Source organism: Rhipicephalus sanguineus, chromosome 4, assembly GCF_013339695.2.
Source record: "Rhipicephalus sanguineus isolate Rsan-2018 chromosome 4, BIME_Rsan_1.4, whole genome shotgun sequence".
NCBI lineage: Eukaryota > Metazoa > Arthropoda > Arachnida > Ixodida > Ixodidae > Rhipicephalus > Rhipicephalus sanguineus.
In genome coordinates this window covers 179,572,819-179,584,732 of record NC_051179.1, presented here as the reverse complement: position 1 = coordinate 179,584,732, position 11,914 = coordinate 179,572,819, and the positions used below count along the sequence as shown (strand labels likewise).

Sequence of the window (11,914 nt, the reverse complement as noted above, 5' to 3'; positions counted from 1 at the left end):
GCTATCATCAACGTATGAGGGTCATTGCATTGCAGAGAGTTCTGAAGCACTCAGCAGTTTTAGAACGTTGCTGTGCAGTTGGTAAAGCAAAATCACTCTTTTTTGTTTTGCTTGCAGGCACATTTTCCCAAAATGAATTATTTTACCGAAGTGAAACACACTGTCGTCGGTTTGTTCCACCTATGATTGTAAGTAAATATTCATAGAGGACCGCGTTGGCATTGTCGAACGACGTTGTATGCAAGGCAACAGCCTGCCTGGTGCTGCCATTTTGATGGGATTGTCTCTGCGTATTATGAAGTTTGTTCATACTCGTAAAAATTGCCAGCATTATTATTGCACGACAGAAAGTGAAATAAAAAAAAAGCCGGCAGATCCCACGCATTGTGGGAATCGATGTTATACGAAGCAGCCAGCAAAGAGCTGCATACATCGTCTTGTATGTCATTGAGGAAAATGCGTGTCATGGTTTTCATGTTAACTCCTATTATTTATGTTCGTCGCACAGTCACATCGCGCAAGACCAATTCCGGGGTAGATCAAGCTAGCGAAACAGCCACCAGCGCGCCATGAGCGTGGCACGTAAGTCATGCTGTACATGACATGCGTGTCATGATTTTCATGATAACTCGTGTTATTTATGTTCGTCACACGGTCACGTCGTAAGAGACCAATATTGGTGTATATCAAGCTAGCGAAACGGCCGCCAGCGCCCCGTGAGCGTGGCACGTAAGTCATGCTGTACATGACATGCGTGTCATGATTTTCATGATAACTCGTGTTATTTATGTTCGTCACAGGGTCACGTCGCAAGATACCAATTTTGGTGTGTATCAATCTAGCGAAACGGCCGCCAGCACCCCATGAGCGTGGCACGTAAGTCATGCTGTGCATGACATGCGTGTCATGATTTTCATGATAACTCGCGTTATTTATGTTCGTCACACGGTCACGTCGTAAGAGACCAATATTGGTGTATATCAAGCTAGCGAAACGGCCGCCAGCGCACCATGAGCGTGGCACGTAAGTCATGCTGTACATGACATGCGTGTCATGATTTTCATGATAACTCGTGTTATTTATGTTCGTCACACGGTCACGTTGTAAGAGACCAATATTGGTGTATATCAAGCTAGCGAAACGGCCGCCAGCGCACCATGAGCGTGGCACGTAAGTCATGCTGTACATGACATGCGTTTCATGATTTTCATGATAACTCGTGTTATTTATGTTCGTCACACGGTCACGTCGCAAGATACCAATTTTGGTGTGTATCAATCTAGCGAAACGGCCGCCAGCGCCCCATGAGCGTGGCACGTAAGTCATGCTGTGCATGACATGCGTGTCATGATTTTCATGATAACTCGTGTTATTTATGTTCGTCACACGGTCACGTCGTAAGAGACCAATATTGGTGTATATCAAGCTAGCGAAACGGCCGCCAGCGCCCCGTGAGCGTGGCACGTAAGTCATGCTGTACATGACATGCGTGTTATGATTTTCATGATAACTCGTGTTATTTATGTTCGTCACAGGGTCACGTCACAAGATACGAATTTTGGTGTGTATCAATCTAGCGAAACGGCCGCCAGCACCCCATGAGCGTGGCACGTAAGTCATGCTGTGCATGACATGCGTGTCATGATTTTCATGATAACTCGCGTTATTTATGTTCGTCACACGGTCACGTCGTAAGAGACCAATATTGGTGTATATCAAGCTAGCGAAACGGCCGCCAGCGCACCATGAGCGTGGCACGTAAGTCATGCTGTACATGACATGCGTGTCATGATTTTCATAACTCGTGTTATTTATGTTCGTCACACGGTCACGTCGTAAGAGACCAATATTGGTGTATATCAAGCTAGCGAAACGGCCGCCAGCGCACCATGAGCGTGGCACGTAAGTCATGCTGTACATGACATGCGTTTCATGATTTTCATGATAACTCGTGTTATTTATGTTCGTCACACGGTCACGTCGCAAGATACCAATTTTGGTGTGTATCAATCTAGCGAAACGGCCGCCAGCGCCCCATGAGCGTGGCACGTAAGTCATGCTGTGCATGACATGCGTGTCATCATTTTCATGATAACTCGTCTTATTTATGTTCGTCACACGGTCACGTCGTAAGAGACCAATATTGGTGTATATCAAGCTAGCGAAACAGCCGCCAGCGCCCCATGAGCGTGGCACGTAAGTCATGCTGTACATGACATGCGTGTCATGATTTTCATGATAACTCGTGTTATTTATGTTCGTCACACGGTCACGTCGCAAGATACCAATTTTGGTGTGTATCAATCTAGCGAAACGGCCGCCAGCGCCCCATGAGCGTGGCACGTAAGTCATGCTGTGCATGACATGCGTGTCATGATTTTCATGATAACTCGTGTTATTTATGTTCTTCACACGGTGACGTCGCAAGATACCAATTTCGGTGCATATCAATCTAGCGAAACGGCCGCCAGCGCCCCATGAGCGTGGCACGTAAGTCATGCTGTACATGACATGCGTGTCATGACTTTCATGATAACTCGTGGTATTTATGTTCGTCACACGGTCACGTCGCAAGATACTAATTTTGGTGTATATAAAGCTAGCGAAACGGCCGCCAGCGCACCATGAGCGTGGCACGTAAGTCATGCTGTACATGACATGCGTGTCATGATTTTCATGTTAACTCGTGTTATTTATGTTCGTCACACAGTCACGTCACAAGATTCCAATTTTGGTGTATATCAACCTAGCGAAACGGCCGCCAGCGCACCATGAGCGTAGCATGTAAATCATGCTGTACATGACATTCGTGTCATGATTTTCATGTTATGACTTGTCATTTATGTTCGTCATACAGTCATGTTACGCCATACCAATTTTGGTGCACATTCGATTAACCAAGCGACCAGGAGAGCACAAAGTCGTAGGCGGCTAGATAGATAGATAGATAGATAGATACGGTCAAAGTCGCAGAAGTTCGCTAAGAAATGCTTCGCATTTAAAATTGGGGGACCCTTAAGCTTCGCCTTTAAGAGTTGAACGCGATAGCGAAATCCGGCCCCCAGTGCGCACTTCAACCACTAAGTGCATACTTATTAATGTGTATTGTTACACACACACACGCACGCACGCGCGCGAATTTTACACTTTCGATCTAAAGCAAGAGTCGCATGGCCTCCAAGATATACGCCGCGCGCCGGCCCTCTCGGATGCCATGAAAAGTCGAGACATATAGTAAGTAAGTAAGTAAGTAAGTAAGTAAGTAAGTAAGTAAGTAAGTAAGTAAGTAAGTAAGTAAGTAAGTAGGTGTTCCTAATCCCTTTTGGCACAGGGCAGGCGCTCGCAGCGCCACAGGACAAAATGTTGTGCGCTCCAACACGCACTCACACACACACACACGCACACACACACCACTAGGCAGGCGCTCGCAGCGCCACCTTCTCACAATGCCACACAGATGGCAGCACATTATCTAGCGTTTGCTGCGTTGGCTTGATATGTTTTCCGCTAGATGGACATAGTTGTCCATTTTTAGAGCTGTTTGAAAGTACGGCGAATACGGCGATGGCTGCACTATCCCAGCGTTTTTCGACGTAGTTTGATGGCCTCGCGAATGCGCCTACAAATCGCCGAATGGGCTCGTTTTCGTCGTGACTCCTGCGGAACAAAATGCATCGAGACTCCTTTCACTACATGACATTTATGTAGTGTTTTTTTCCAGAGCAGCTGCAAGTAACATCGTGGCTTTGTGGTAAGACACCTGCTTGCCACGCGAACGGCCCGGGTTCGATCCTCATTGGGACCGGAGATTTTATCGTTTATTTTATTTGCTACTTTCTCGATTTTTCGCTCACGGATGATTTTTCGCTCACAACCAACGGTGCCGACGCCGACAGCGGAATTTCTGCGACACGAGCTCTCTAACGCTACCGCGTTAAAAGAAGAAACACTGTCAAAACTCAAGACTAAATATCGCAGTGCTTTTTGTTTATTTTCTCCTTCAAATATTGCCACGCCCGCTTCTTCTTTTATTTTGATGTGTTCGAGTTTGACCAGCAAGGACGGTTATCAACGCTCGACGCTGGCCGCGAAGCAGTGTTCGAGAAGCTTCACGATTTTAGTAGATCGTTTTGTTAAGATTGCGCGCCGCACGCGATTGTTCCAGCTTTGTCGAGAGATAACGCCGCCACCAGCGATATTGCTGGAAAGTTCCATAGCGCCTGTATAAAAGCCAACGCGCTTGACCGCTTGTCAGTTGATCGAAGGACGACGCCCTGTTCGCCGCTATCATTGTACAGCGTGTATTGCTGTAGTTCTAGTTCTCATTTTCCGGCCACAAGTTCGGCCAAATAAACAGTTTCACCCTGCAAAGGCCGACTGCTGTCTTCGTCGACGTCACGACCACGTGACATCTGGTGGAGGTGCTGGGTATTGATCCGGACGCCACCGCGGAGCGCTGACCCTAGCTCAAGCCGCGAAGAAGACGACTCTAAGGACAACCCAGATCCTCGAACCAGCCGCCGGCAGAAAGGACTGACAAAAGCCACGGCGACAAGAACAACAGGCACGATGACGGCCGCAGCGAACCCTGCCGCGATAGTGATGCAGCCGCCCAGGGAGCCGCCGACATTTCGTGGTTCGCCATGTGAAGACCCCGAAACCTGGCTGGAGACGTTCGAAAGGGTCACAACGTTTAACAACTGGAACGCCGACGACAAGCTGCGCCACGTGTACTTCTACCTGGAAGAAGCGGACGTGGCAATATTGCATATGCGATATTCATATAAAGAGTTTGCGAGGGCACGTCCTGTCACTAGTTTTCCAAGTCATGTGCCTCATGAAATCGACTGAATAAATAAATCAATAAGTAATAAGGAGAACTTAAAAAACGCTCATTCAGTACTAATGTAAATTGGAAGAAATAAAACACGCACTCGCCTTGTTCAAGGAAAAAACAAACATGTATTGACGTTTCGGGGCCGCTACGGGTCCCTTGTTCACAATGAAGAGCATGCAAGAGGGCGTAACTATTTATTGAATGGGTGGCGCAGAGTGCGCATGTGTATCTCGGGGAGATTACCCCGTGTCCGGTTAATCGCGTTTTTGGTCGTTTGAATGTGCAGTGATTCTAAAAGTAGCCGTGTCGATAGGCGCTTCTCTGTCGCAATTATGCTCGCAGAATCCCAGTCGATGATGTGGTTACTGTTCTGTACTGTACTGTTACTGTACTACCTGACGAGTTTTCGTCGAACATTGGACTAAGTACTAATGTAAACTATCGAAGAATTCTGCCCTTCACCTTTCTTCTCCTTATAAGGTTTCGCGCATTACATGCGCAGGATGCTGTTAAGTAATATGTTTTCTTTGTAGCTTTCGTTTAATGATGAGAACGTGCAATTCATTAGTTGATATGCCTACAGAAATGAAAGAAATTAGGAAGGTCTCAATAAGCTCTATTAAGCTTATAGAACAACAGCTGCACTGTGTTAGTTATCAAACCAAGACGTACTCCATCTGAAAATTTCTTTTTTCAAGTGTAGCGTTTATCCTTCCAGTCAAAACTGCTATAACATTAGTACATCTCCTATACCTTCCTTGGCTTTTTTGTCTGTTAGTTCTAATTATAGTCTAGCAACGAAAAAAAAGCATGCCCTTAATATTTTCCTTCCTTCGTTCATTCATAGCGTCATAGACAGTCTCGTTCTGGCAGACTGGATGCCTTCAGGTAGACAGCGAGGGATTATTGGTGAGCTGCCAGCTAATAAAAAGATCACGTGCTTCGTGACGCCAGCAGACAGAAAATGCCATCGCTGCTAGTAGCCGTCATGGCTACTAGCGGCGCTGACTAACACACCTAGGTTTAAATGCACATATATACTCCATAAAGTGGACGGGAGGATGACCGCCGCCGTAGTTCAGTGGTAGAGCATCGGACGTGTTATTAAAAGGTCGCAAGTTTGGTCCCTGCCGGTGGCAAGTTATCTTATCGTCCGCGTTACCTTCTTCATATTTGTATCATATTTACTACAAAGAACATTCCCTCTACTATCCTTGACCATCTTGTATGTTATTTCAAATAATGTTATACATTCGTACCTAAACAGCAAGTTATCTAGTCGGAATGGTTTGCTTGAATGCATCAGGAGGTTTGTAATGAGCTTTTTGTCTTGCAGACGTCAGCTTTGGGCTTGTGTACGTATCCGTGTCTTTTATTGCCCAACGATCAACCCCCCAAAATACTGATCATCTCGGAGCCAGATGGAACTGTTTGCAAGGTATGCATCAAACGTAAAATATCATTTGTTTGCTTTCTTTTCCTGCTGCTTCAAATCCATGTAACCCAAGTTCGATATAAACCATAAAAGTGAAGACGAGATTATGTGATACTGCAACAAACTTAGCTACGTGCTGTTCCGTATATTTTTCTATACCAAGAAAGTATATTTTGTGATATGCTGCCACGTCATCAGTTAAACTTCGCCATAAAGCTTGCAATAGCTTGTGAGCTCCTCCACGGCCCATTTCTATTATATGCTGTAGAAATTTGTTCGCGAGTATATCCTAGAAACCTGACTTTTCTTCACTACGACACCGCTAGCTTAAAGTCATATACCGCAGTAACATAATCGCTGTAAAGAGGTAATCCTTGAGAGAAGACAATGGAATGAAGGCGGGAAAGCGCTTGTCCTCAACGGTGGAATTCTGATGATCATTAAATGCAAATGTGCATAAGTACAGAGATATAGATGCACGACAATAGAATTTGAGTTGTATAACAGTTCATTAATAAGATGGTTCTCATATCTATATCTTTGTTTTTGCATGGACGAAGTCTTTTCCGAAAATAGTGCTTTTAAAAAGCAAGAACTACTAGTACCTGTTAGTTAAGACGACATAGCGGCATGTTGCACAACTAAGACATTTGTATTCTTCCAATTTCAGGTCTATAACGGGTTTCTGCAAACTCCGCAGGTAGTAACCGCTAAGCTACGCTTTGTATTTGTACACCCTTCTGTGAAATGGCGTTCAAATACGCTCAGTTTGATATCGCAGAACTTGCACTTATTCAGAATCACAGCACGGTGAAACCGTTTGGCGCTCTCCTTGTCGCTAAATCACAAGTACGAATTAAGAGTCAAACTTCATTTTTCGAAATGGTGAAAGCCGTGAAGCAAAAAAAAAAGAATTCTGTAAGCCCTCAGACCAAGTTATAATACTGTCTCAATTAAAAGACTCCTAAGCTGTAGACTCGTCAGTCTCCCCGTTTTGTAACGCACTGGTTCCTCAATGAATTGTGACACCTCATGCAGCGTTTGCGAACCAGCAGTGCGCAAAAGTGTTTTTGATTACTTTGATACAAAAACAAGAATATTTAGCTTAGAGTGAGTGAGTGAGTGAGTGAGTGAGTGAGTGAGTGAGTGAGTGAGTGAGTGAGTGAGTGAGTGAGTGAGTGAGTGAGTGAGTGAGTGAGTGAGTGAGTGAGTGAGTGAGTGAGTGAGTGAGTGAGTGAGTGAGTGAGTGAGTGAGTGAGTGAGTGAGTGAGTGAGTGAGTGAGTGAGTGAGTGAGTGAGTGAGTGAGTGAGTGAGTGAGTGAGTGAGTGAGTGAGTGAAACAACTTTATTCGGTCCACAATAGGCGCGTAAACTCAACGTCACCTGGCTAGGCACACTCGGGGACCATCAGGTTAAACCTGGCGGCTTAGAAATAAAATAATTGGAAGCCGTAAAGAAACACCAGTAGTTCACATGCTCGTACGGTTTCGCAACTATGCTTCTCTCGCAAATTTTTGGCAAAGCTAAACTGACATTTATTCATGCAGACAGAAAAGGAAAGCCTGCATGATATCCGTTTGTAAAAAAAATACCAATTCACCTGTAAAAAATGCAGGCGCTGTTAATCTCCCGAATGTTTTCATGCCCAAAAAGAGTAGACTTTCCAGCCTAAATATACATAATTTAAGCACTTTTACTAGAAATTTCAAGACCGCTACTGAGTGAATTTTTTTCTTAATTCTTGCGCAGTAATTCTCAGTACTGTCTCATTTCTGCCAGGATTCATAAAATATGCGCCCCCTTTCGCGTCATGACGCTACACTTTCTCTATAAATGAAGCTACACTGCGTTCGCAGGCCAGTCTACTACTAGAGCGCAACTAATAACACATTTCCTAGTTCTCTCGCCTGGCAATAGAAAGCAATGAGATTGGAACGATCGATGCTGCTGCAAGAAAAACCTAATGGACTGCTGATATCGAGATGTCGGATCATCGGCATTCTAAGATAACGCGAATAAAATGATAACGTGAATAAAATCAGATGACGTGAATAAAATGAAATTGAGCAAGACCGCTTTAAAAATTTCAGCGGCGACTTAGATACTAAATGTAAAACTTAGCATAGTTACATAAAGAACTATTATAATGATATTATAAATTTTCGTCAACGAGCGCACAAAATGTCCTCGAATAGTGTTTTGAATTCCAGTATTGCGGGGATAAATCTTTCTTGCATTAACAGTACAATGACTCAGAGTGGTAAACCGATACATTATTGTTAATGAAATTGCGTGATATAATTACACCAAATCTGACCTTAATTGGATGTCATATTTCCAATTCTAGGTTGGGAAATGCCGAGCAGGGTTCTGCCAAGAAACGCAGGATTATGGCATAAAGAAGCGGATGAAGAGGGATGTCAGCACCCCTGTATCTTCCAGTCAACAAAATAGTTCTGCTGCTCAGAAACAATTGAGCAGCACGCGTGGCTCGGAAAAGCCAAAGATGTCACGAAGACAGCGAATCGAGCAGAGGAGGAGACAGATGTGGGCTAGTTGTGATTGCGCTAGCATGAGGGGATTATTCATTGACATGAGTTATCCACGAAGCGCCTTAAGCATAGGACGGAGCGGTAGAAGAGGACGGCGCCGTAAAGTAGGTTGCCGAGTTATATGTATTTTCCTTATTAACAGATACAAGCACGACCCGAAGTGGGCCAGCCTTTTTGAAGCTGCTATCGGCGCTTCGCCAGGGGGCAATAGAGGTGACAAGATTAGCAGCAATCAAACAGGTACCACAACGAGCAGGATAAGTGCAGTTGGTCCCAATTCTGGATCGAGTTTTGTTGGAGTAAATGGCTCAGGTTCAATTGGAAGTGGCGGCACAGGATTGACGAGTAGTCAACCCTCCGGACCACCTCCTGCCGCAGGTGCTCATAACGGTGCCAGTGTTATTAACGCTGGTGGCGGGAGCGGTGGAGGCAGTACCACAAGTGAAAATACCGGTTCTAAGAATGTTGACTCTGCTAGTACCAGTATCAAAGGGGGGACATCGGCTATTTCATGGACTAATGCAGGCGTTATGACCATCGGCGCGTCATTAGGAGGCAATGGTCAAAATGGTAGTAGCAGAAACGGCCCTGTTGTCAGTGCCCAGACGCACGCCGCTGGTGGTGGTGATATATCAGCGGGTGGTCTCAGGGTCTCTGGCACTGAAAGTGGTAGCAGTGGTACTAGCAGCGGTGCTACAATAGGCTCGGAAGGTGGTACCCGCCCTACGAATGCGGCGGTAAGCAGCACGGGGTCGAGCAGAGCGCCTTCCCAAATCATGACAACTTCAGGCAGTATAAACAGGACATCTGCTGTAGGAGGAGCTCTCAGCACCAACAGCGGCAACGGCGCCGGTAGGCTTCCTGGAGATATTAATGGAAAGCTTCTCCAAAATACTGGAATATCGGGTGTTACCGCTCCATCATCTAACAATACCAGGGCTAGTTCAAGCCAACAAGGCACACACAGCCCGGATATTGGTAGTGTTGGCGGTGGCTTAAGCGAAGGAGTTGGCACAGAGTCCCTAAGGAAGAACGGCAGTGATATCAATGCCAGCGGTCCATTAATAAACGGCTCCAATGGCCATCTTAAACCCAAAGTCGAAAATTCTGCTGGTGCCAGTACCATGACTTCTCGTGGAAGTGGCAGTGACAATAGCATTCCTGTCGGCAATCAAACGGTCGGTAATGGTGCGCTAGGAGCAGGCACTGGCGGACTACCCAGGCAACCAAGTGCTGGCTCTCCTACGAGCACAGTGGCAGGTGGGCCAGAAAATTCCGGTGGTTTAAGCCCGGCTACATCCAGCTCTGTTAGTGTAGTCGGAACTAGTTCTCTTGGAAGCGGTGCGAAAATCAATACTACTAATGCACCCGCCGTTGATGTTACAAGCAGTACAAATACCACAGGAACTGGTGGAAATCTAGGCATTACCGGAACGGGCGCAAGTGCAAGCAGTAGCAGCGGGATGCCTGGCGTAACCGTTAGCGTCTCTGGTGGGGGTGGGTCTTCAAGTGGCGAAGGAGCTGCTAATGGTGTCAGTACCAATGTTGGCGTTGCAAGTGGTCCAGATAATGGCGGTCGTTTAAGCACTGCTACATCCACCTCTGTACGTGGAGTTGTAACAGGTTCTCCTGGAAGCGGTACGAGCATCAATACTACTAATGCACCCACCGTAGAAGTTACAAGCAGTACACATACCACAGGAACTGGTGGAAATCCAGGCATTACCGGAACGGGCACAAATGCAAGCAGTAGCAGCGGGATATCTGCCGTAACCGCTAGCGTCTCTGGTGGGGGTGGGTCTTCAGGTGGCGAAAGAGCTGCTACTGGTGTCGGTACCAATGTTGGCGTTGTAAGTGGGGCTGGTCCTGAGGGTAGGGTTAGTACAGCACATCCAAGTGGCGAAAGAATTGGTCATTCGCTTAGCAGCGGTGGTGCAGGAGTCGGAACAACTCCTGAAGCCACCGGAATTTCAGTTACTGGAGGGGGGCCATCTGGTGCTTCGACAGCTTCCACTACTGTTAACACCGCGGTAACTACCGGAGGCGGCGGAATGAGTGCAGGTATAAGTGGTACAGGGCATACAGGCAATGAAGGAGCCGGAGGTACCTCATCTCGAGGTACGACTGGAATCACCAGCACAGGACAGCCAAATGAAAGCGGCCATAGCCTTAGCAGCATCGCAAGAGCCGGATCTGCAGGTAGTGCCATAGGTACGGGTACAAGCTATGGCACTGGCTTTGGACTTACTCCAGGATACAGGGCAGGTCCTATTTCAGGGAGCAATATACCAGTCAGTTTCGGTGGTGCTTACGGTACTGGGGCAAATGGCTTTGGTAGCACTGGCAGTGGACCATGGGGCCCAGCAGGTGGCGCGTATAGTGGAATGAGTCCAGGCTATGGAAACGCTGGAAGCTTTGGGAATATGCCGGGCGTGCAGCCCTATGGCGGGGCAGGTCGTTATGGTAGTAATGCACGATTGCCCGGAGACTTTGGTATCTACGAGGATGATATCTTCTTTCAAGAATAAGAAAAATCTCTCACAGCGGATAAAGCACCAAAAATTCGCTCGAAGTCTTGAAATATAGAGTGCATAAAATATGGTATATACTTTTGTTCATTGATTTCATTCTTCTACATAAAACATTTTATGCTGTTGCAATGATTTGTCCTGCCCTGTCACACCAGCATGAAATAAATTTGAAACGTGTCCTCCGTTGAGATAATTTAATAATTTCTAGGCTGTTTCTAAATTTCATCACAGCTTGAACACCCGCTCTGTTAACCCAAGTGCAAGTGTTACGGCACTGGATATACAATTGATACAAACTCTGATTCTTGTCTGAGGAACTGATTGCTTCCCAATCCTTATGCGGAAGCCCATGCTTGTATGTAGAAAACTTTCTCGTTCAAGTCTGAATTTTTCATGTGTTAATCATTTGAATCGCCGTTAGATAAGCGCATCTAGAACTTCAAAGTTAGCTTTAAATGGGGTCCCACTCGGAAATCCCGCTTTATGCAGCATTTCTTGTGCATAAATTTTGAATACACTGCAAAAGCGTGTGATAGAGAATTGCTTACACGGATTAAAT

At 46.0% G+C, this 11,914-nt stretch overlaps 2 protein-coding genes across 3 annotated transcripts; both read left to right on the top strand.

Moving 5' to 3' along the window:
• The first annotated feature begins 8,639 nt into the window (after positions 1-8,639).
• Positions 8,640-9,823, top strand: LOC119391890 (uncharacterized transmembrane protein DDB_G0289901-like). Its single transcript, XM_049415434.1, has 2 exons — positions 8,640-9,676; positions 9,762-9,823. Exons 1-2 carry the CDS (start codon positions 8,680-8,682, stop codon positions 9,821-9,823), a joined length of 1,059 nt encoding a protein of 352 aa, XP_049271391.1. The 5' UTR covers positions 8,640-8,679.
• On the top strand, positions 9,645-11,534 carry LOC125756244 (uncharacterized transmembrane protein DDB_G0289901-like). Of its 2 annotated transcripts, none has more exons than XM_049414984.1 (2): positions 9,645-10,150; positions 10,448-11,534. In XM_049414984.1, the coding sequence occupies exons 1-2, from the start codon at positions 9,949-9,951 to the stop codon at positions 11,350-11,352; spliced, it is 1,107 nt and encodes a 368-aa protein (XP_049270941.1). In that variant the 5' UTR covers positions 9,645-9,948; the 3' UTR covers positions 11,353-11,534. The 2 variants fall into 2 exon arrangements, with proteins under 2 accessions (XP_049270941.1, XP_049270940.1); XM_049414983.1 differs by having other exon boundaries at positions 9,645-10,333; positions 10,631-11,534.
• The last annotated feature ends 380 nt before the right edge of the window (positions 11,535-11,914 follow it).

Bases quoted from the DNA above. Each gene is read 5' to 3' on its own strand.
- LOC119391890 (XM_049415434.1), top strand. From the start codon at position 8,680: ATGAAGAGGGATGTCAGCACCCCTGTATCTTCCAGTCAACAAAATAGT. The intron at 9,677-9,761 runs GTAGGCTTCCTG...TAACAATACCAG, and splicing joins CAACAGCGGCAACGGCGCCG to GGCTAGTTCAAGCCAACAAG.
- LOC125756244 (XM_049414984.1), top strand. From the start codon at position 9,949: ATGACTTCTCGTGGAAGTGGCAGTGACAATAGCATTCCTGTCGGCAAT. The intron at 10,151-10,447 runs GTTCTCTTGGAA...GAGTTGTAACAG, and splicing joins TGTTAGTGTAGTCGGAACTA to GTTCTCCTGGAAGCGGTACG.